At 47.5% G+C, this 24,845-nt stretch overlaps 2 protein-coding genes across 4 annotated transcripts in view; one reads left to right on the top strand and one right to left on the bottom strand.

The window, feature by feature from the left end:
- The first annotated feature begins 259 nt into the window (after positions 1-259).
- ANKRD63 (ankyrin repeat domain 63) lies at positions 260-5,853 on the top strand. Its single transcript, XM_043989904.1, has one exon. It carries the CDS (start codon positions 407-409, stop codon positions 1,568-1,570), a length of 1,164 nt encoding a protein of 387 aa, XP_043845839.1. The 5' UTR covers positions 260-406; the 3' UTR covers positions 1,571-5,853.
- A 1,830-nt stretch (positions 5,854-7,683) lies between these two features.
- The window catches only part of LOC122744347 (serine/threonine-protein kinase PAK 6-like), a 91,360-nt gene continuing 74,198 nt past the window's right edge, over positions 7,684-24,845 (bottom strand). For all 3 annotated transcript variants that reach the window (XM_043989801.1, XM_043989802.1, XM_043989803.1), the window contains 6 exons: positions 15,129-15,629; positions 14,809-14,942; positions 14,210-14,336; positions 13,914-14,039; positions 12,722-12,856; positions 7,684-9,381 (listed from right to left, as the gene is read on the bottom strand). In XM_043989801.1, the coding sequence (XP_043845736.1) occupies positions 9,214-9,381; positions 12,722-12,856; positions 13,914-14,039; positions 14,210-14,336; positions 14,809-14,942; positions 15,129-15,629 (1,191 nt within the window). In that variant the 3' untranslated portion in view covers positions 7,684-9,213. The remainder of the gene's footprint in view (positions 9,382-12,721; positions 12,857-13,913; positions 14,040-14,209; positions 14,337-14,808; positions 14,943-15,128; positions 15,630-24,845) is intronic.

Raw genomic sequence — 24,845 nt, 5'->3', positions numbered from 1 at the left:
GTGGACAGCTAGGTACTGGCTCCAGAGAGCAGCGTGGAGCAAAAATATCCACGCGTGAAGTCCAGGAGCCAGAGAAGTAAAGAGCGTAGACAAGGAGTCGGAGCACAGCGAGGGGCAAGGGACCTCCACAAGCAGAACAGCAATCGGCAGGGACTCCAGAGAAGGGCTTCAGCTTCGTGGGAAACCCAGGACCTGCAGCTGGAGTCCTTCGGACACCTGGGCGCCAAGCCCAAAACGCAGGAGCAACAGCTCTGGGCCAGGGCCACCCACGCGTGGAGCCCCAGCCGCAGGCCCGAGGCCCAGAGGCACCTTGGACATTTCTAAGTGAGACCCAGGGGTAGTTCCCGGGCAGCGGAGCTCGCCTCCCCAGGCGCCAAGGCCGAGCGCAGCTGAAGGGACCAAGGGGATGTTGAAGCCAAAGGATCTGTGCCCTCGGGCGGGCACTCGTACTTTTTTGGAGGCGATGCAAGCTGGCAAGGTGCACCTGGCGCGTTTCGTCCTGGACGCCCTGGACCGCAGCATCATCGATTGCCGGGCTGAGCAGGGGCGCACGCCGCTCATGGTGGCGGTGGGGCTGCCGGACCCCACGCTCAGATCCCGTTTCGTGCGGTTGCTGCTGGAACAGGGCGCGGCCGTGAACCTGCGAGACGAGAGGGGCCGCACGGCGCTGAGCCTGGCCTGCGAGCGGGGCCACCTGGACGCCGTGCAGCTGCTGGTGCAGTTCAGCGGCGACCCCGAGGCGGCCGACTCGGCGGGCAACAGCCCAGTGATGTGGGCCGCCGCGTGCGGCCACGGCGCCGTGCTCGAATTCCTGGTGCGCTCTTTCCGCCGCCTGGGCTTGCGCCTCGACCGCACTAACCGCGCGGGCCTCACGGCGCTGCAGCTCGCGGCCGCCCGCGGCCACGGGCCTTGCGTCCAAGCGCTCACGGGGCCCTGGGGCCGAGCTGCGGCTGCGGCGGCCGCCCGCGCCAGGGGCTCTACCTCGGACAGTCCCCCGGGCCGGCCCAGTGCCGCCCCAAGCCCGGAGCGTCGCCGGCCTAGCCCCCGCCGCCTTCCGCGGCCCCTTCTGGCCCGCTTCGCCCGGGCGGCGGGCGGCCACGGGGGTGAAACAGGTCCCGGGGGCAAGGGTTCGGGCCGGCAGAGATCGCTGGGCAACGAGCGGCCCGAATTTGGCCGCAGCATGAGCTTGGCGCTGGGCTCGGTGACCGAGGAGGAGGCTGCGCGGGTCAGGGCGGCAGCTCAGCTTCCCCGGCCAAATTCCCCTCCGGCCTCGGGCACCGGGAGGTGGCGCTCGCAGGAGCTGCTCGAAGGCAAGGCTCTGGCCCTAATCAAGGCTCCCGGTGGGCTCACCCCCCACCCTGAGGGCGCCCCTGGGAGAGGCCGCCTGGGTCTGCGCCGTCGTTCTACTGCGCCGGACATCCCCAGCTTAGTGGGGGAGGCGCAAGGCTCCGACGGCGGGCTGGAGCAGGAGCAGGAGCTCGACTCGCTGCCCCTCACCCTGCCTGACCAGCAGACCCCTTGGCAGGGGGGCACCGAGGCAGAAGCGGTGGTCTTGCAAGCCCAGCGGTGAAGAGGCCCCAGGGCGCTTCACCAAGGTTCCCCAAACCCAAATTCTCCTGTGCTGGATCCATGCAACAACCCGGTTCCTTTTCCCTCTTGACCCTCCCACCTGTGAAAGGGCCAGAGTTGTCCTTCATACAGGGCCATCCAAGTTACCTGTAGCTCCCAGATCTGCTTCTCCACCCCAGGCATCCGCCAGAGTAGCCATGGTCTCTGAACAGTCCCTCTGAGGGGCTTGCACCACTCCCTTTCCCTTTCCCCCATGCCCCGTTGGTCCCCCCACTCCAATCCTCGTCTCTGCCCTCCTTTCCATTTTTCGTTTAGATTTTCCACCTCCATTCAATGACCCAGCTTTCCCCTTTCATTCTCTTCCCCTTGCACTAAAAACAAGGTGAAGAAAAACTGGGGCCCAACAGACTCAGGGCCCAGGGTCTAGATGAACCCAAAGGTGTAATAGCTTTGAGGGTCTTGGCCTGTAGTGAGACCTAGAATCATAGATTGTTAAATCTGAAAAATATCTTAGAACTCATTTGCTCCAGTCTGTTCATTTCATAAATGAGAAAACTGGGACCCAGAAGAAATGAAGTGAGTCTCCCAAGGTCATGCAGGTAGTGTCGGGGCCAGAATTCAAGCTGATAGCTCTTTCTTTATTCCCTGATCCATTGCTGTTTTAGATTACACCTTCCTGCTTCCTTAACCTTTAGCGTTCATTTGTGCAAACGGTAGGCATGCCAGCACATTCTCTGTGCTGCAGCCATAGCATCTTGAGGTATGGGAGAATGCTTTCTCAGAATGCTGGCAGCCATCTGCCCCAGGTGATTGCCAGCTTGATCCAGGTAGGTCTATGACAGTCCTTTCCTTGCACCAATAGGGATGGTGCTCCAGTCCCAGGGCAAGGGGAGAACAAAAGGGGGGTTCGGAGACCACAGGGACAAAAAAGCTCCTTCCTGAATTCTGTCACTTTCTATGAGTAGGCGGAGGTGTGTGGAGGGAGAAAACTCTATGTCTTTAGTGACTATGAAAGGGTATTTTCCCCCTAAAAGCAGTTCACCAGGAATGAAAAAACCTGGTCAGGAATCTTTGCTATTGTCCTCTCATGTCTCCTATACCACAGGAATATAGGTTTAGAATTGGTAGGGACCTTAAGGGCCATCCACTCCAATCCCCTCATTTTACAGAGGAGGAAACCCAGACCCAGATCCAGATGTTGAGAGGCTTGTTTAGGGGCAGATAGCTAATAAGTATCAGAGGTCTTCCTGACTCCAAGTCTGGTGTCCTATCTCCTAGGGAGTGTTGGGCACACTAGTCCTAGCTGCCATCACCTCTGCCTGGGGGTCTGACTTCTCTGGGGGTCTACCGGTCATACTACCAGACCACCCCAAGTACTCTTCCAAACTTTTCTTGTTCTAACCCTCCCCCGCCCCCAACATCCACATCCTAGCTACTGAACAGCCATCAGGGGAAAACAACCAAACCTCTTTCAGTTTCCATTGGATCTGAATTAAATTTCTGAGGTAATGGCATCCAAAGGTTTATAAATTAACATGCCTTTTATACTCCTATTTCCCTAGATTTTTCACTTCACGATTTCCACTTATTTCTAAGATGCTTAAAGGGGAAATGTTTCCTTAGTGCTCCCCCCAACTTGTTAGCCCCAAACTTCCCCTCTCTCACCATCTGCACAGAAGGTGTTCGCATAGGTTTGTGCTTTAGATTTGGGGTTGCAAGGCTTTGCTTAATTTCCCCCTTTACTTTCCAATAACTTCCATTTGGAAGCTTGGTACATCTAGCAGAAAGCAGCAGGCTTGATTTGAGGTTTAAGAACCTTGACAATGTCTCTCTAAATAGAAACTCGGTGAGGGAGATAATTGACTGAAGTGTTTGTGATGTTAAACTAAGAAGCAGTGAAGCTGGGAGCCCACACTAACTGCAGGTCCCCGTTTAAATTACATCAAACTCCCGCAAGAGCTGGAAGGAAGCTGCTAAAAAGTCTGCAGCTTCTAGCTGGGCTGTAGATGGAGGGCAGAGCGATGACGGATGCTAGAAGTTGAACCCCACCAGGGAACCTACTGGTTATGCCATTCTGACCCCCACCTCATCCCCACCCCCGTGGGACGTGGTCCAATTTCAGCCCCATTACCGACAGATTAGTGAGTCAGAAGCAACTACCAAGAGGTGGTTAAAAGGTTCTTTCTCTCCTCTCCCCTCCTCTTTCCTCCTCCCTCTTCTCTCCTCCCTCAGTCTTCGCCCTCTCTTTTTGTTAGCCTAGACTAGTATGCCTGTGCTTAAATGCCGGCACTAGGACCCCGTGAGAGAGACTTTGCTGATGGAACTTTTGCTACAAGGCTGATGAGAAAGGTTTGTGGGTGGGTGGGGGTGGGTGGGGGTGGCAAGGTCTTTTTCTGAGTACAGATTTGGGAATACAACCTCCACCCTTGGGTTGGGATTTTTAGAAATCTGTGCTCCTGTGGAGAGTGAAGAGTTTCTGGGGGGAAAACTGTTTACCAAGGAGAATTACCTTGAGGAGGGAAAGGAGGTTTTGATCTCTCACCCTGAACCACCGGAAAGAAAGGGATGGAGGAGGCATCTCTTCTGTATTGATCCCTGTGTCTCTTCTGGAATCCTTCTCCACACTCCCCCCGCCCCCTTGTGCACCAGTAGCCCTTGGAGGCAGAGAGCAGGATCCACTTTCCAGAAGGCAGGCTTCCCACACCCCAAATACCATTTGCTCTGTCCCCAGGAGCCAGCCCAACCACAGTATACTATCTCCAAGATGGTAGTGCCTAACCTTATCCTGCCCTACCTGGCCCCACTCAGCATCTGATCTCTGATGCCCCCTAGTGGCCGACATGTTCCCTTCCTCAGCTTGGCCTCAAGGATTCAGTCTAATTAAAGATTTGGAAGGATTGATCATAGACCATGGAGCCAGAGCTGGAAGGGACCTTAGAGTCATTTAGTCCAACCTCCCCCATTTTACATCTGAGGAAACTGAGACCCAAAGAAATAAAGTAACTTGCTCAAGGTTACATAGGTGGTAAATGACAGCAAGGATTTGAACTAAAGTCTTGATGATCCATTCCATGGATGGTTTTTTAATCCCTCACCCCCTGAATGTCTTAATGCTTATGGATCCTTTTTTTCTATTCTTAGGGAAGGGCGGGGGGTGTCATCCAGCTACTTGAAGACATTTTGTTGTGGTGAAATGAGGGCTCAAAGAAGTCCCTCGAACTAATCTATTTGGGGATGGGGGCAAGGGGCCTTGGGACACAGAACCTTTGACCAGATATCATGAACATTGTGTGTGACATTCTCTTCTCTGTGATTGTTCTCACCCTCCTACTGCAAAAAAACTACCCCTTTCTAGAACTTCTAGCACATTAGCTTTAATTTCTGGAGTGTTTCAACTTGGAGAATTCCCATTCAATTTCTTCCTCTAAAGTCGAGGTCTCCAACTCCTCTCCAGTCTCCCCCCCCCCAATTTTGCCAGCTTCTTTTTGGACCCTGGTTCTATCTCAAAATGGTCTGAGGGGGTGGGAGAACTACACAGCTCAACTGCAAACTGCTTCCTTCTGCTACTTGCTTGCTAAATTGCTCCCTTTTTGACTGTTTAATTTACATATCCAGTGCAAGAATACAATTTTTTTTCTCTCATTGTTGAAACACAACTAAGCTTGGGCAAATGCACTGTCCCAAGAGCTGACCCAGTCTTTCCCAGTGTAGTGGACATGTAGCTTTTGGGTCAAATGTCACCTCAGCCTTGGTTGACTGGGTAAACAAGGGTGCCTGCTAGTCTCTCAGAGTTGCCAAGAAATTGCTTGATGAAAGTGATATTTCTCAAAAACCACAGCGAGTCCTTCCTGTGTGCACATAACTGTGTGTGGGGCGGACTCGTGTGTCTTACTTGTATAACATGTATGGCTGGCTTGCTTTCCCTATAACTTTTTGCTACAGCACAGCCATCCTTGGAAATTGTCAAGGTCACCACAGTTTGGTATCCAGAATCTCTCCTCTCTGCAGGCCCAAGGTTTCTAGAGTGGAGCTAGACCATCTCCCTGATCCTTTGTCCTTTAGGGCATCATTCCTAACCTGTCTGGTCCAGTGTAGGCAGGCAGCTTCCCCCAAACCAAATGACACTGTTTTCATTGTAAACTAATCCCAAATCCCTGGGGCTTGGTGTCCCAAAGTGGTTCTAGGTATTGATCAGTCTGTGGGGCTAAGTGACTCATCCATACCCTTCTGGAAGAAGAGGCTGTTTTGTAGAAAGAAGATTAACTCAGAATAATAGTTAATAAATCCAGTATTATTCAATTAAGGAGATTGGGCTGTTTTGTTCTCTTTGGCTCAGCGGCTGCAAAGGAATTTCCTTCTTACTTTTGGGGAGATAAGTAGGCCTCTTATGAACACTCCTCTGGTGCTGATTCAGAATGAGCTCACAAGGAGGTGTTTCAGGGATAGGGCTGGGGAAGGAGAGTGGTTTATATGACACCGACTCCTGGTACTTTTTTGGTGTCTGAAATCTCTGTGGAAAGTCAAGATGTGGCCATTTGATTGCTGGGAGGGAACTTGGAAGTTAATAATAATCGAGTCCAACTGATTGTACAGATGAGGAAATATCTCCAGATACTTCCAAAAGGTGAAATAACATGTTTAAATTAACTCAGTGGCCAAGTCAGAGTCCAGGCCTTTGTTGTATTCACTGAACTGTTATGTTTGAGTCCACTGACTTTACCGTTTTGTTGTTGTCAATATCCCAAGTTGGAACCCCCTACACCCAGTATTGAAGGCTACCCATCTAAAACTTAAGTCAGGAAGACCTGAGTTTGAATCCTCCCTCAAACACAGTATGACCTTGGGCAAGTCAACCTCTCAGGGCCTCAGTTTCCTGACCTGAAAGGTCCCTTTCAGCTCTAAATTCATAAGCCTATAAACTTGATAGATAAACTTAGAGAAATACCCGAGAGTTTCTAAGGTTAAATAACTTGTCTCTGATCACTCAGCCAGCAACAACAACAAACATTTATATAGTACTATGTGCCAAGCACTTTTGTTTGTTTGATTGTTTTTTATTTGTTTTAGTTTGGTTTTTTGGTTTTTTTAGTGAGGCAATTGGGGTTAAGTGACTTGCCCAGGGTCACACAGCTAGTAAGTGTCAAGTGTCTGAGGCCGGATTTGAACTCAGGTCCTCCTGACTCCAGGGCTGGTCCTCTATTCACTGCTCCATCTAGCTGCCCCTAAGCACTTTTTAAATATCTCATCTAATCCTTACAACAACCCTGTAAAGTAGGTGCTATTACCACCCCCATTTTATAGATGAGGAAACTGAGGCAAACAAAAGTTAAATGACTTGCCCAGGGTCCCACAGCTATTTGAACTCAGATCTTCTTGACTCCAGGCCCACACTCTACCCATTGAGCCACCTAGCTAATAGCATATTAGAGGGAGGATTTGAAATCAGACTCTAGGCTTAGCCCCTTCCATTACATCTTTTTTTTTTTTTTTTTTGCGGGGCAATGGGGGTTAAGTGACTTGCCCAGGGTCACACAGCTACTAAGTATCAAGTATCTGAGGCTGGATTTGAACTCAGGTACTCCTGAATCCAGGGCCAGTGCTCTATCCACTGCGCCGCCTAGCCGCCCCTCCATTACATCTTGATGTCTCGGTCTCTCTCTTAAAATAACCTAATGTAATGAAAACAGCTTCAGACCACAACGGGAAGAGAAACAACACTATGATTTTCCATGACTCCTCTTATCGCTGTAGGGCTGGCTATATGCATGGCGAAAAGGGCCTGGGTTAAGCGGGACAGAATTGCTCCTTGCAAGGCGCTGTGGCAAATTCAGCTTCCTATACTGGCCTTCTGGACCCGACTACTTAGGGGAGATCACTCTCTATATTTCTCCGCTCCCAAGTGGTCTGAGGCAGGCCATTTACAGTGTCTCCCTCTGTCAAATTCCAGATCCACATTAGAGGACAAAGCTCTGAGGCTGGCCCAACCCGAGAGAAACCAGTGGGTATGAAAAGGAGACCCCTTGTATTTTCTCCCTTGCCTCTGACCGCTCCCAGGCAGCCCAAGGATGGTTCAGTTTGACACTCTAGAAAAATGGGAAGAACACAAACTTTGAATTTAAGAACACCCATTTTAATTTAAAACAGGAAACAAGTGCAAACAATTCACAAAAGTTCTCTAGGAAGGATGATCAGTTTCCAATTCTGACCTTTTTAAAAAAAAAAGCACTCTGCCATCTTGCCCTAAAGTGGGTTATTTGGGAAACACTGGAATCAGAAAATACCTTCTGAGTGGGACAGGGATCCAACAAAACAGTTTCTTGGAGATGCCTGCCTTCAACAGCCTTGATGATGGGGAGCGGGAGCTCCTAGCCTAGGACTGTGTCCTAGGCATGGCAAGTGCTGCCTTAGTATTTCTTGAAGTGCCCAAGGAGGCAGATGAAAGTGAATTGTTCTGAGACCCTCACCCTTGGGATGGTCTTCATGAGCTGTTGAAATGAGACCTGGAAGGCCTTGAACCACGATGGTTTGGTTACCTGGCTTGGGGTGGGGGAAGGGGTTCTATTTGTGAAATTCACAGGTGAAACTAAGTTCCAGTTACCTGACCATTGCTTTCTGCCCACTCCTGGCTCTGGCCTTCTGAAGTCTGAGAGTACTCAAGAAACAGGACAACTTCTGAAAGGATCCCTAAAGTCGAGTCACCTCATTTCCACTAGGCCTAAGTGCAGATGTGCCAGGAACCTAGTTTGGACTTAGAGGATGGGAGGCAAAGAGGAAGAAGTCCCTTAGGAACTAAATTATTTGGGAATGAGGATGGGGCTGGTATTATTGATCCTGGCTTTGGGATCTAACCAGAGCCAAAGGCTCCCTGAATACTTCCTCCAATTCTTAGAGGGAGTTGGCCCTTTGTTCTAGAGCACATTCTCTCCTGAGACAAAGTTTCCCACTGAAAAGCTCTTTTTTTTTTTTTTTTCAGCTGAAGGTTGATTCTGTTTCTGGCCCCGAGGCAGAGCAGCACCCAGATTGTAGGGGGGGATTTATGCAGAACCGGGACATAGATTATGGTAGGATATCCATGCCCTTCCTCACCCTCTATCCCCAAGTAGTTGGGCATAAGGGAGGGAAATAGGTCTTCTGGTTATAAAATCTTTCCCCAAACAAGTTCTAACCAGAGATACATATGGTTTATGTTTGGTGCACTAGAGCACATGGTTTTGGTGTAATGAAGTCCCATGTGGAGATAAGAGTTAGGAAGAACTGGCTTTCACCTTGGAGAGTCTGGTGGACCTCATATAAAACTATTCTGGTCTTTGGGGTTCCTCAGAAACAGTTCTGTACAAGGAATTGGATGTGTACTGGAGAATTCCCCAAAAGTCATCCTGCCAAGAGTTGTCTCAGTATTCCCAAAGACAAGTAGTGTCTCTCTTGGGGAGGAGGGCAAGGAGAGAAATCCTAGTTGGCACATTGGACCAAAGGGCAATGGGACCTGGGTCGGTTGGGGAATCATTTCACATTCAGTCTTTGGAGAAAATACTGAGATGATGCAGGAACTGTTCCTAGTCTGCCTGGAAGGCTGCTGGTGCTTCCTCCATCCTGTGTCCCCAAAATAGCAGGGTCTGGGAGGCTGGTGGACACTACTAGCAGGGCTCAGCAGGTGGAGGTACGCTTTCGGTAGAGCTGAATCAGAGGCACCAGACACTCAGGAAGTCCTGTCTGCAGCAGGAAGGGGTGGTCTAGCAGCTCCTGGGCGGTAGCTCGATCCAGGGGATCTCGGATCAGCATCCTCTCCAGGAAATCTCGAAGCACTGGGGAGGCCTGTGGAGATGGAACAGAGTAGAGTGAGAGAGCCCCATGAAGCCCAGGTATAGGATTGTAGATCTAGAAGAAAGAGGCACCTTAGAAGCCAAACCAGTCCATTTCACAAATGAAGAAACCAAGGTTTAGGGAAATTAGGTGATTTGTCCAAGATCACACAGAGAGTAAGTGGCAAAGGTGGGATTTGAATCCAAGTCCTATGACTCCAGTCATTGTTCTTACCACGGTGTCAAGAGCCAGATCAAGGAGGGTATGTTCCTATCTGAGAAATATTCTGTTGCCCCTTGATGCTACCCCCTCCAACCTCCACAGAATACCCACCCTGATGTTGGAATGAGGATGTTTTTCATACCAGGTGACCCATTTCAAATAGGCTTCAGTTAGAGTTGTGAGTCAAATGAACTTATTTTTTCAAAGACAGCTTATGGTGCAGTGGATGGAGAGCTGGTCCTGGAGTCAGGAAGACCCGAGTTCAAATCCAGATTCAGCTACTTACTAAATGTGTGACTGGGCAAGCCAGCCTCATTTGCCACAGTTTCCTCAACTCTAAATTGAGAATAATAACTGCACCTCCCTCCCAGGGTTGTTGTGGGAATCAAATGAGATAATATCTGTAAAAGCCCTTAGCACTTCATAGGAGCTATATAAATGCTCATTCCCTTTGAAGAATTTTACATTCAGTTTTTAGTAGTTTGTCTTTCTTATCAAGACGTAGTTTAACAATCTCCACTTCCTTGTTTCCTGGGCTCAAAGTCAAAAGCCCAGTAGTTTATTTAGATTACCATAGTTAAAAAAAAAAAAAAAAGATTACCATAGTTCTTTGACTATAGGCTACACTCTTAAAATGAAATTGAAAGGGAAAAAGACCCCCCCCCCTAGATATTCACTGAAAAAAATACACAAAATGATTGTATGGACATACAGTTATTTGAAATATTTCTCTGGTAGGGACAGAGCCTCCTTGATCTGGATCCAGCACAGTGGTAAGAGCAATGACTGTAGAGCCAGAGGACATGGGTTCAAATCCCACCTCTGCTACTTACTATCTGGGTGACCTTGGGCAAATTACCTAACTTTTCTCTGGGAAGGATGGACTAGAAAAGGCTTTTAATTCCCTTCCTACTTCTAGAGAGTTACCATTTTATGCCTTTTCTTTTGCTTTTTTTCCAAGTCAAATAAACATTTCACTTATCTCTTCATCTTTATTACACTTATAATGTATTGAATGCCAAGAACTATTCAGCCTATGTGAAGAGTGATTATAAGATACAATCTTCAGAAAAAACAGATTTCAGGGATGGTGGGAATTACTACCTATATTCAGGCAATACGGTATCTTCTGGGCACTGGGTCAACTTTGGGGAAAGTGTTGAGCCCTTTGCTAAATACGGAGCTATGAGAATCTGGGTTACAATCTTCCTTCTTCCCAGACGGAGACAGCAGCCTTCCTATCACTTGACAGAAGCAGTATGGCATAGAGGAAGAGCACTATAAAGTGTAGTAGGAACCCAGGAGACCTAATTTTTAGACCTGGATCCACCACTAACTAAGCCCTTTTCTGATCCTGAGTACCTTACATAACCTCTCTGAGACGCTTTCTCTGTGTGTGTCTATCTGTGTCTCTCACTCTTGTTTCATAAAATGGGAGTAAAAACACAACACTTATCTTGCTAACTTCCCAAGGTTATGGTAAAGACAAAATGATAAGGTAGTGAAAATGCTTTGGAAAACATAAAACATGACATATATACAAACTATTAATATCACCCAACCTAGGACAAAGGTATGGTACTTCATGAAACTAAATCTCTTTAACTCCTAAAGAAGGAGGCTTGTTTTGAGGTATCTGAGTCTCACTGCTAAGTCTTGGAAGCCAGCAATGAGTGAGTCCATGAACTAAGAAATACTATGTGGTCAATTGTCTTAGAAGATGCATCATGATGCTGAGGCAGGGTCAACACTACTAGGTCTCCCCCCCCCCATTCCTTTCTTTCTATTAAGAAATTATTCAATTACAACCTCTGACATTTTTTCTTCTGGCCACCAGGTGTCAGTGTAGCATTGCAATCTTATTTCCTTCTAGCTGAACAGGTGTAAATTACTGGTTAATACTAGTATGAATTTTGTACTGGTTTTGGGGGGGTATATTTCTTGTATGCAGCAAATTTCTAGGTTTTGTTTTCTTGTCCAGTCTGACATTTCCTTTGGTTTTATTGGGTTGTTTAATCCATTCACATTTTTGGGTTTTGGGTTTTGTTTTGTTTTGTTTTAGTGAGGCAGTTGGGGTTAAGTGACTTGCCCAGGGTCACACAGCTAGTAATTGTTAAATGTCTGAGGCCGGATTTGAACTCAGGTCCTCCTGAATCCAGGGCTGGTGCTCTATCCACTGCACCACCTAGCTGCCCCATATCCATTCATATTTAAGGTTAAAACTTTTAGGTTGGAGTTTTTCCATATTTATTTCTTTTATGTTTCTTTTTACCCCTTTTATCTTTTAAGTCAGCAAATTGTTCCTGTGATTAGCTTTGCTTATATTATTTTCATCCTAGTCTTTTTTCCACAGGCTCTCCCCCTCACTCCCATTTGACTGTTCTCAGTCAGTTGTTGTTTAAAGTATTCATTTAGGGAGAGATTGTGGATTGGATATTAACAATGATATTAGATATAGATTTGATGATACAGTCTGGGAACCATCACATTGTGGCATAGGAACCCTAGAAATTATTTGTCCAGATACATAAATCCCTACTCCTTAGGGATGAGAGGATCTTGAGATAGAAGAAACCTTAGAACTCATGAATGCTTTTGTTTACAGATGAAGAAATGAAGGTCTTCAGGTAGTCATTTGTCCAAGTTCACACAGGTGTATGACACAGAATTTGAACCCATATCTTCTGACTCCAAATCCAGAAGTCATTCACTCCTACTGGTATCAGTCCTTTTTGACATTTCCCTTTGCAGAAATCAGCTTATCTCTCCCGGCTTTTAGAGTTCCCATCTCTTACCTGCCTGGAATCTCTCCTCACTCATTCTAGGATTCTGACATTTTAGTAACTTCAGGATCAACATCAGTTACATGACTACTGTGGGGCCTGATGAAAGTAGAAAACGTCGGGGTGGGGGGGGGCCGGGGGCGGGGTTTGATCACAGCCAAGTGGCTTAAATGTTGGTATATTCAGAGTATCTGTGGATAAAGGAATGTCTTTTCATGTAAATCCAAATTCTCTGGTTCCTATGCCCGAAAGGCTAACTATGATGTCTCTGAGATCCAGCTGTGCTCCTTTACATACAGATCTAGTTATGTGGGACATAACCACATGAAATGTATGGACTTACTGACCTTATGAGAGTTTTTCAGTCTGGGTGGAGGGCTGTCCCGGAGCCTCTTCATAGCTTGCACTGGAGAGTCGCTGAAATATGGGGGCTCCCCATCCACCATCTCAATCACCATGATGCCCAGAGACCAGATATCCACCTGTAGAAATAGAATGGGTATCAGTGGCTCTCCTCTGCCAGCTCTCTCTGTCCTCAGTGACACTCTGGGGTAGGGATGGCAAGTGGCTGACTCAGGACAGGCTTTCTACCCTTCACTGATGGTTCCTATAGCCAGCTCATCAGTCAGCCATATATACCTACTAAGTGACTACCATGTTCAGAGTCCTAAACTTGGCCCCCAGGGAAGAGAGAAACCGTACCCAGAGGCCACATCTGCAGCTGCTCTGGACTAACTCGAGCTTCCTAGGAACTGAACAAACAAGGAGAGGGAGAAAGCGCTTGAGCCCTACATCTCTCTTCCCTTTTAGCTAAATTACTTAGAGATGGCTAATATGGACATTTATTTTTCATGATTTCACATGTATAATTGATATCCCATTCCCGGCCTTCTTAATGGGTGGGAGAGGGACTGGAAGGCGAAAGAGAATTCAGAACTCAAAAAAAAATTTTTTAATGAATGTTAAAAATAAATAAAAAATACATTTATTTTTTTTAAAAGGAAGTTAACAAAAATAGATAGATAAGTTGCCATGAGAGAGCAGCCAAATTCTAGAATGAAAAGTGGGAAGCAATGAAGAAGAATGGAGGGAGATCATACATTTAGAGCTGGAAGGGACTTTAGAGATCACTGAGCCCAATTTTTTTAAACGAATGAGGAAACTGAGGCCCAGACAGACCAAATATTCACTCAGTGTCACGTAGTTTGGAAGTATATAAGGCAGGATTTGAACCCAAGTCTTCCTGACTCTAAATCCGCAATCCTAATCACTATACCATGCTGCCTCGAGAGAGACTGAGAAGGAGTTGGTTGGATGGTGACTGTGGCAATATGAGAACTAGGGATTATTTTGGGGGGGGGGAGAATGAGGGGCATTCTATGGGCAATAGCCAAGGTGAAGTCATGAGGGAGAGGCCAAAATTGGAGCAGGGGCAAGTGGAACAAAATATAAGGGAAGGTGTGGGAGAAGTTTCTAAGGTTCAGAAAGCAAGTCCCCATCAAAGCTATGCCCACTGAAGAAAATAGTGGGTGAAGTTACCTCGGTGGTGTATGGGGACCTTGAGATCACCTCCGGAGCCATCCAGTAGGGAGTGCCAACCAGGGACTTCCTTTTTGGAACATCTTTGCTGATCTGGGCACAGAATCCAAAGTCTGAGAGTTTCACCTGGTAATAGAGCGGAAGGAGAGAGAACAAGATGGGATGAGTAGCTGATGAGGAGATGGAAAAGCATCAGGAAAAGAAGAGAGAGTGATAGAAAAGTGATAGAAAAGACAGAGCAGAGTGGGAACCTGGTATGTCAGGTTGAGATGGAGAAATTCAGAGGAGAGACCTACCCTTCCATCAAGGGTGAGGAGTATGGAGTCACTCTTGATATCTCGATGGATGACACCCTGAGAGTGGAGGTAAGCAAGGGCTTGCAAGACTGATTCACTCACAGTAGCAATCTGCTCCTCATTCAGCCTGGAGGAAGGAATTGAGGTTAGCTTTGGGGAGGGTGGCAGGCATGAGGCTAATCAAGTGGGGCTGAGCCAACTGGAGCCAGGTGGTCTGTGACACCAGCCTCCTTCCATGGTTGGAAACCGTCCCTCTATCTCTAGATCCCCAAGGTTTAAGGGCCCCATTCAAGTTGGCCGGGTAACTCAGGCCTGGATTTAGAGGAGAGAGACTAAAAGTGTCACTTCCTTACACCACACCTTAGTTTCACCATGTGTCAAATGGGCAGCATCAGACATTGTGAGGAGATTCCCAGAGGTGGGGTATGTGCATAGGGGTGTGCGTGCAAGCCCCGCTAGGAATCCAGGGTTAACTTGCCTCTGGTTGTTCCCTTCATGGTCGGCAAAGAGCCAGACTTTTCAGAAGTCTTGGAAATTGAAGGCTTGGGGTTAGGGGGCAGGGTAGGGGTAGGTTAAGAGTTCTGGGACTAGAGACATACCTGACTTGAGACACAATGTCAGTGAGGGCACCGCCCTGCAGAAACTCCATCAGCACCCACAGCTCTTCACCCACCAGATAGCTCTTGTACAACTCCACCACGTTGACGTGCTGGTAATCTCTCATGATCACCACCTGGGGAGGTAGCGGGAGCCAGCGAGAGCGTGAGGGCCACGGACTGTCCCCCCCCCCCCCTCCCGGTCCTTTCGCCGGGGAGTCTCTCCGAGTTCTTAGATCCCTGACCTTGATCCCGCTACCACCGACTCTCCAGAGAATCCTTCCTCTCCCCCCTCCCGCCGAGGTCCCCCCTCCCCCCCGTACCTCATTAAAGAGCAGCTCCCGGCGTTGCTGTTTCCGCAGATCCATCATCTTGACGGCCACCTGACGCCCAGAGTGCTTCTCCCGGGCCAGGCAGACGATGCCGGTGGAACCCTCCCCGATCTTCACGTAACTCTCCAGCAGCAGCCGGGGGTCTCCTTGGTCCACCACCATCCTTAGGGCTGCCTTGAATTGTTCATGGGTCACGATGCCGGGCTCCTCTCCGGCCGTCACCAGGGCCTTGGCCGTGGCGGGGTCCTGGGGGAGGTGCAGGTTGCTGGCGCTGGTTTGGGGGTGCCGCGTTCGGGGGGAGCCTGCGGGGGAGGGCCGGCCAGGGGGCGGGGCCGCTGCTGGAGCTGTCCGTAGGGACTTCTGGGGGCTGCTGGTTTCTGAGACCATCGGGTTATTGAAATCCCCCGCGGACTGGTCAGGGAGCAAAGACTGAGCCTTGGCTGACAGGCCTGGGGGAGAGTCTTTCTGTAGCGATCGGAAGAGGGAATTGGGCTGGATGGAGGGAAGGAGGAAGAAAGAGGAAGGAGATTTAACAGCAGTCAACCGGGCCTGTCTGGCCTTGGGTTTGGGGGCAATAGAGGACAGGAAGAGATCTGATCTCTGGAAGTTCCTGTCAGGCTCAGGAGCCTATCAGGGTGCTGGGGAGGTAAAACTCAACCAAGAAGCTTCTGAAAACAATGACTTTCCAATGAGCTGTAACCAAACCACCATTCTGGCCTGTCATAGGAGGGTGAATGGTTGAGCTGCATGGCAGTGACTATTACCACTCCCGAGAAGAGAATGAAAATCTACTTTCTTCAGGAGGCATCAGGTTTGCTGAATGAACAATAACAAGACCCCAGGGAGACTGTTGGGACAGCGCATCCTGCCCCTGTAGGGAGCCAAGTCACAGGGAATGTGGGCCACAGTCTGGCTGCTGACCACACACACACACACACACACACACACACACACACACACACACACACAGAGGCTGCTGGGACTTGCCCCTCTCAAAACAAGGGCAGAGGAATGGGTAATTAGTGAGCTATTGCTGCTACTTCTGCTTTGGTCAGATGTCCCCATTTGGCAATGAGCAATGAGGCAACTGAAATATTGCAGAAACAGCTGGGGTTTTCTGCCAAGGGACTAAAAGAAAAACAAAGGAAAACATCTCCTGCCGTAGATCTTAGGGTCAGAGTGGGGAGTGGGATTCCACAGATTTGTCTCAATTCAATGTTTTCTTCCTTGGCTGGAGAGGGAAACACAATGGTGTTTATTTCAGTTACCTAAAGTGGGATGTGATACAGAGCTGGTAGGTGCCCCGCCCCCCCCCCCCAGTGGGAGACGGGTTAGAGACATGACTCCTTTCCCCTAGCTATATGATTAGAGGCATTGAGGGGGTGTAATTGGATGTGCTGGGTTTGGCTTCAGGAAGACCTGAGTTCAAATCCTACCTTGTATACATTTACTGGCTATGTGACTGTGGACAAATCACTTAACCTCTCAGGAATTCAGTTTCTGTATCTGTAAAATGTGGTCTCTACAATCTCTCTCTCTCTCTCTCTTTTTGGTGGGGTAATGAGGGTTAAGTGACTTACCCAGGGTCACACAGCTAGTAAGTGTCAAGTGCCTGATGCCGAATTAGAACTCAGGTCCTCCTGAATCCAGGGCCAGTGCTTTATCCATTTTACCACCTAGCTGCCCCTCTAGGATCTCTTTTAGCTCCAAATCTGTGGTTCTATCATTGCAAACCTGGAAAACTGAAAAGTAGATCCAAGTATGACCTTCCCCTAGGGATATTTCCTTTAGGAGAGGGTGATAGGCTCACTTGCCCTTTGGTCAAGACTCCTTTGGGAGGAATAGAGGGGGGGAACCAGTAGGGAGGGTTTCCTTACACTTGTGGCCTTCCCTGCCCCCCTGTCCCAGGCCTAAGCAAAATTGGTAGACAGTGGAAAGACTGCTAGATCAAAGGATCTGGTGGGAAGACCTGAGCTCATTTCCTAGCTGTTCATTCTTGGACAAAATACAACCTCCCTGGGCCTCAGTTTCCCCATCTGTAAAATAAGAAGGTTAACTAGATGGCCCCTGAGGTCCCTCCTAACTCCAGGCCTGTGTTTCTGTGCTCCTAGTTCAATCTGCTTATTTTATAGATGAGGGAAATGAGAAGTGAAGGAATTCACCTGAGGTCACATGGGAGTAAATAGCAGAAACCATATTTGACCCCCATCCTCAGAATCTAAACACAGGGCTCTTGAAGACGCAGAGCCAAGACTAGCATGGGGTGTAGTCGACTGGGTTCAAATCCTAGCTCTACTACTCACTACCTGTATAACATGGCACATTACTTCACCTATCTCACCAGTCTCTCCAGATGTAAAGGAAGAGGTGGGGCAGCTAGATGGCATTGTAAATTAGTCAGGAAGCCCTGAATTCAAATCTGACCTCAGACACTTACTGTGAGACCCTGGGTAAGTCACTCACAACTCAAAGCCTCGATATCCTATCTGTAAAATGGAGAGAAATAAGCATTTATTAAGTACCTACCATGAAGTAGGGCAAAAGTGTCCAGAAATGTTGACTAGCCTCTATCAAATCCTAAAGGCTGGACCTGTGACCTTTGTTCAAAGACCTCCAGGGACTCCAGAACTCAAAGGGGAGGCTCCCACCTGTTCAAGCTCCTCTTCCCTTGGGCTTTAGGGTCCTGCTTCAAACTCCAGCTCCTGACATGGGGCATTTTCACTGGCTGTCATTCCTGCCTGGAATTCTCACTCTCCTCATCTCTGCCTCTGGGCTTCTCTCACTTTCCTTTGGTCCAAGATAAAATCCCACCTTCTCCAGGAAGCCTTCTCCATTGTCCTTAATTCTGACCTCCTGGAGAATAAGTACTATCTTTTATCTTTCTCTGTATCCCCCAGGACTCAGCATTGTGCCTGGCAAACAGTAGGTGCTTAATACATGATTCTTGATTGACCTATGGACCTGGGGCATGAGATACTTAGCTTGGGAACAGTGATGAGATGAAAGCCCTAGCCTGTCTGGAAGCATCTGCTGACTCCCTGCAGAGCTGCACCAGGGTTTGACAGACAGTGGGGGGGAGAAGGGATGCTGGTTGTGGGAGGGTTGTTCCTGGATCCTACTAAAATTATCATTTCAGTGAAGGATCCAGAAAAAACTCCTGGAAAAAAAATTTTTTTTTCAGTATTAATCCATCTTCAGGTAAGTTTGAGCAATGAAGCATAATGGAAAAAAACAGAGCTAGAGGTACACCTCTAAGCTCACTGAATGACCCTGAACGAGTCATTTATCATCACTAAGCCTGTTTTCCTCATCTGAAAGAAAGTGCCCAGGGCTGCTCCACACCCCAAATGCCCATGCACATACAAAATACAGGGGCATGGACCCAGGGCTGGAAGGGACCTCAGACACCATCTAGCCCAACCCCGATATTTTATAGAGGAGAAAACCTGAGGCTCTCAGACTTGCTCAAGGTCCTCTGTGTACTGAATTGCAGAGGCAGGATTCAAACCCAGCTCCTCTGAGGTCAAAGGCAAAGAGAGCTCTTTCCATTGCACTACACTGCTTCCCTGAACCCTTCATTGAACTAGCTCTGGACTTGGGGTCAGAAAATTCTAGCCCTGGATTAACTACCTAAGGGCAAAACTTTGAAGGAACCATTTTGTCTCTAGGAGACTCAGTTTCCTTATCTGTTAATGGTCGAGGAGGGTGGGGGGAGGCTGGACAAGGTGATCTCTATGGTTCCTTCTGGTTCTAACATTCCACCATTCTGTGACCCTTCTCAAAGCCTCTGGAGGGCAACAGCAGAAAAAGGACAGTTTTCATCTTAGTGCCCAAGTCTGCCGAGCTTACACTTTTAATTCTCTTCCATTCTATGGACATCACTTCCCAGCAGCCTCCTCTCCCTGGAAAATGCCTCTGTCCCTAAGACCTCCTCCTCCCGCTGGTGAATTCTTCCATTCTGAGGATGGGCCAAACAGCTCTGCTTCCCCTGGCTCCCCTCCTGACTCTCCTGGATTCCTTCCCATCCCCACAATGCCCCCCCCCATTTCCCTTTTATGTGCTGTCTTCACCTCTCTTGTTGTTGTCTTCACAATCTCTTCTCGAGCAGGGAGCATTTTTTGCCTTTCTTTATATTCCCACTGCTTAGTCCAGGGCTTGGCATATAGTAAGTGTTTAATAAATGTACTATCTCTCTGTTTCTGTACCTTTCGCTACCTACCTGTGTATAGCTATATGAATCTATCTCTTTGTCTCTGTCTCTGACTCTATTTCTCTATCTACATATATACGTATCTGTGTCTGTCAGTCTCTTTCTATCTCTATCTGTCTCTACCTATCTACCCACATGTGTATATCTATATCTGTATCTATTCATCCATTTGTCTATCATCTATCTATTTATCTATCTATCAACTCTTTCTATCAATCTGTCTCTGTCTATCTTATCTATCTATCTATCTGTCTATCACCTATCTACCTATCTAATCTATCTCAGCTGGTGATGCTACCGGCAAGGAAATTGTCTTGTCTTACCCCAGTATGACTGGGCACAAACATATCCCAGGATCCGAGAAAAGTTATGTTGGCAAGATCAAGTCAACATGCTTGAGCTGAAGCCTTCTCTTATCTGTGGTCTAGTCCCCTAATTTCACTATGTGAAAGCCCAGGATTTCAAAAATTAACTCTTGGCTGGCAAGTAGTAGAATTACCAGCCTGAGATTTGGCTTTAGGTCCTCAGTCATCAGTTTGCAATGAGAATGTGGAAGAAAGGAGCATAGGATTATGGGACCATAGATTTCAGGCTAGAGTAGTACTTTAGATCAGGACTTCTTAAACTTTTTCCACTTACAACCCCTTTTATCCTGAGAAATTTTTATGAAACCCCGGCTATATAGGCATATAAAAAATAGGTATAGGGTGGCTAGGTGGTACAGTGGATAAAGCACCGGCCCTGGATTCAGAAGGACATGAGTTCAAATTCGACCTCAGACACTTGACACTTACTAGCTGTGTGACCCTGGGCAAGTCACTTAACCCCCCATTGCCCCGCCAAAAAAAAAAAAGGTATACATAACCTTTTACTGTTGCCAAATTTTTGTGATCCCTACATTCAGTTATGTGACCCCATATGGAGTCTCAACCCACATTTTAAGAAGCTTTGCTTTAGAGGCTATTGAGTTTAACTTCCTTGTTCTACAGGTGAGAATCATAGGATTAAAGATTTAGAGCCCTCATTTGGCAGATCAGGAAAAAAGCCTGTTGTTGTTATCATTTTGGGGGGGGGGTTCAGTCTTGTCTGACTCTTCTTGATCCCTTTCGGGGTTTTCTTGGCAAAGATACTGGAGTGGTTTGCCATTTCCTTCTCCAGCTCATTTTACAGATGAGGAACTGAAGCAAACAGGGTGAAGTGACTTGCCCAGATCACACAGCTAGTAAGTATCTGAGGCCATATTTAAATTCAGGAAGATGAGTCTTCCTGGTTCTAGGCCTGGCACTCTATCTACTGTGCCACCTAGCTGCCCCCATATAGCTAAGTGCCTGAGGTGAAATTCAACTCCAGGTCTTCCTGATTCCATTTCCCGGTGTCCTTGGGGAATACTTTATAGATGGTCTAATCTCATCAGCCTAAACAATCCTTCTCACCATCCTCTGTGGCAGAGCCCCTTTAGTTGAGGTTTTAAAAAATCCTGTTTTCTTAGAAGCCCTAGATTCATGTTATTTCCAGGTTGTTTCCAACATGTCTGAGGCTGAGCCAAAAATTCTTCAAGGGCCATCTCTGCCCTGTGTTCCCTTGAGGGGAACTGAGCTGTAAAGAAGATCCATGAGCAGGAAGGCTCCCTTCCTTTCTCTGCTGTCAAAAGATTTGCCTCTGACATTCTCCTCTTTGGCCTCTGGAGTTTGCTTCACAGGGCCTTAGAAAACTCTCAGGGATGTGGCTGGCACCATTAGGCCAGAAAGGGGTGCAGACACAATGAAGAGAAGAACCTAGCAGTCAGGGAGTGGGATGAGGTGTGGTAGGCAGAGGTCACACTGCAGGATACTGAGTTATTGGTTAATTGGGGATCAGGACTACACAACCTGGGACTTCATTGGTATGGAAATTCCTAAGATGAGGAAGCCCGAACTAGGAAGGTCAGCGCTTTCTTGGCAACAATCTCAGAGAGTTGCCTGGGACACTGAAAGTTTCAGTGACCACCCCAGGGTCACTCAGCCAGTCCATATCAGGGGCAGATCTAGGACACAAGGCCAGTTTTCTATTCCATTGTGTCATGCTCTCTCCTGTATTCACTAATAAGGATAAGAAATGCCCATAGCTAGTCCATAAAGCTTATTCTACCAACATAGACCAAGGGATCATGGCAGATGGAGGGAATTTCACTCATCGTCAAGAGATTTGTACTGAGAGGGCAGCTAGGTGGCACAGTGGATAGAGCACTGGCCCTGGATTCAGGGTTCAAATCTGGCCTCAGACACTTGACACTTACTAGCTGTGTGACCCTGGGCAAGTCACTTAACCCCAATTGTCTCACCAAAAACAAACAAACAAACAACAACAAAAAAAAGAGATATGTACTGAAACTGTGGGTACTTCCTTGGAGAAGACTGTTAAGAGAGTCTTGGAATCATAGAGCAGGGAAGGATGTCAAGAGGTCATCTGATTTAGCCCTTGACTCTAGGAAGAACCTACTTCCATGAACCGTGAAAAAACAGATGGATGTCAGTTCTAATTTAAGTGTCCAGGATGGGTATATTTCTTTCTTTTTTTTTCTTTCTTTCTTTTTTTTTTTTTTTAGTGAGGCGATTGGGGTTAAGTGACTTGCCTGGGGTCAGACAGCTAGTAAGTGTTAAGTGTCTGAGGCCGAATTTGAACTCAGGTCCTCCTGACTCCAGGGCTGGTGCTCTATCCACTGTGCCACCTAGCTGCCCAGGGAGATTTATTTCAAGGCTGATCCTAGTAGGCTAAGCTTTTGCATCTTTCCCTTTCCCTTTCCCCTTTTGGTTTGAGACCAAATTAAGGACATGAAATTTCAAGACAACAAATAGGTTGGCTTGGGGCATCCAAGTTCGCCCTTGAATCAATGTATCTTCCTATAGTATACTAACATGGAAAGAGCACAAGATTCAGACTCAGAAGACCTGGGTTCAAGTCCTGAAGCCACCACTTAAAAGTAGGTAACCTGGGGGCAGCTAGGTGGCTCAGTGGATAGAGCACCAGCCCTGGAGTCAGGAGGACCTGAGTTCAAATCTGGCCTCAGACATTTGACACTTACTAGCTGTGTGACCCTGGGCAAGTCACTTAACCCCAATTGCTTCACACACACACACACACACACACACACACACACACACTCACAAAACTAGGTAACCTAGGTTAAGTGACTTAACCTTTCTCTGCCTTAGTTTCTTCTCCACCTAGAAAAAAATGGAGATGTTACCACTTAGGTTTTCTACCTCACAGGAGAGTTGTGAGGGTCAGTTAAGAAAATTCATTTCAATTTGACAAACACTTATGATGAATAGAAATCACTCTATAGGGGGCAGCTAGGTGGCGCAGTGGATAAAGCACCAGCCCTGGATTCAGGAGGACCTGAGTTCAAATCTGGCCTCAGACATTTGACACTTACTAGCTGTGTGACCCTGGACAAGTCACTTAACCCTCATTGCCCCTCAAAGAAAAAAGGTAAGCTATGTAAAAATAAGCTTTTTTGGTTCAGATCTCTGATTTCTTTAGTGTAGGGAGCTCCTGGTAAAGATTCTCCCTCTACCCATGCAAACCATCAACTACTGTGCAGCATCTTAGCATCTTTGGGAGTTGCCTACGGTCACACAGCCAGCATGTGTCAGAGGTGGTCCTCTCATCCAGGTCTCCCCAGTCCCAAGGCTAGTCCTTTATCCCTACACCATGGTGCCTCTTTGATGACAAAAAAGCAAACTGTTATTAATAATAAGTATCCTGGGTCAGCTAGGTGGCGTAGTGGATAGAGCACCGGCCCTGGAGTCAGGAGGACCTGAGTTCAAATCTGGCCTCAGACACTTAACACTTACTAGCTGTGTGACCCTGGGCAAGTCACTTAACCCCCATTGCCTCACTAAAATAATAATAATAATAAGAAGAAGAAGAAGAAGAAGAAGAAGAAGAAGTATCCTGAGGGGCCTTGAGCTGGTAGAAAGTCCTAGAGGATGAAGGCTGTGTAGGCTGGGACAAATGACCGCTAGCAGCTAGCTTACTAAATAACCACTGGAAAAGGGTGAAGGGAATGCCAAGATTTCACATTTTAGGGAAGTGCTGTCAGGAAATTCCAAAGTCGAAGGATTCAAAGGAACACTGACTCATCCCTATGGCACTAACTGGAGAAAGCTCAATAAACAACTTGTCTTGGAAACCTCCTGGGTCGTGGCAGGAGGCACTCGAAGACTGCCGTGCTCCAAGCCTGCTGTCTGGCATTTCCTACTTTGGGAATATTAACCTGTCAACAAAACCAGTGTGCTATAGTGAAAAGAGCCACCCTGTTCTAGGAGGCAACAGATCTGGGGTATAGCTCACGGTCTACCACTCAGCAGCCGTGTGACCTAGGGAAAGTCCATTTCTGAGCTATATGACCCTGGGCAAGTCACTTCACCCTGTTTGCCTCAGTTTCCTCATTTGTAAAATGAGCTGGAGAAGGAAATGGCAAATCACTCTAGCATCTCTGCCAAGAAAAGCCTAAAATGGAGTCACAAAGAGTCAGACATGACTGAAATGACACAAGAAAAAAGCAGAGCTTGGGTTACTTAGGTTCCACTTCCATCTCTGACACCCATGAGGCAGATGACTCTGAACAAGATGCTTAGTCCCTTTCTCCCTGTATTCTTTCTCAAACCCTGCCCCTCCTTAGTCCCATTCCTCTTCTGTCCTCCCCTCCCATGATGCCTCCTGGGACCTTGTTCTATCATTAATAGATACTTTTCATTCCTTTAATTCCTTTAATAAATACTCTTCTATAATGAACTCATGGAAATCTCTCTCTCTCTCTCTGGAAAATACTGCCTCCCTGACCATCTTCATGCTGATGGCTGCTTTTCTCATGTTCCCCAGGCACACTTGAGCAGGAGGAGGCATTGTTCTCCTTGTTCCCCATGACCACTTCCAGATTCTCCTTCATTGTACGTCCTCTCCTCTCTATCACCACTTCTAGATTATTGTATATAATCTGTTGGCCTTCAATTCATTTGCTTTCCTTTTCTCAAGAAGCTCAGCACTGGGTTCATAATCTACTTCTCCACCCCAGATCCTGCCCTTACACTTGGGTACTTCACTATGGACGATGCTAAACCTCCTTGCCTCCCATGACCTGCATTTATTTCCCCATCTCCTCAGCCATTCACGGGGATGGGCATACCTTAAGCCTCACCATTAACCATAATCATGCCAACCTTATGTAATTAAGCTCTCAAATTTACCTTTCTGTTAATAATCTCCCATGTTTCCCTAAATTTCACTCTTATTAGGATCACAGGAACAGTCAGCCAATAAGCATTTATTAAGTGCTTACTATGTACTAGACTCAATCCCTCTTACCATGTCCCAGGTTCAAGGCATGCTTCTGACCCATACTGTCTGTAAGACCCTGAGCAAATTACTTAACCTTTCAGTACTAAGGAGACAAGTTGAAGAAGCCAACTGCATCAGTAGAGAGGTGTTTCCTCAGATGGATATTTCCTCTATCA

This window comes from Dromiciops gliroides, chromosome 2 (genome assembly GCF_019393635.1).
Source record: "Dromiciops gliroides isolate mDroGli1 chromosome 2, mDroGli1.pri, whole genome shotgun sequence".
Lineage (NCBI taxonomy): Eukaryota > Metazoa > Chordata > Mammalia > Microbiotheria > Microbiotheriidae > Dromiciops > Dromiciops gliroides.
Note: the sequence above shows the minus strand (reverse complement) of the source record. Positions and strands in the feature narration are given on the sequence as shown.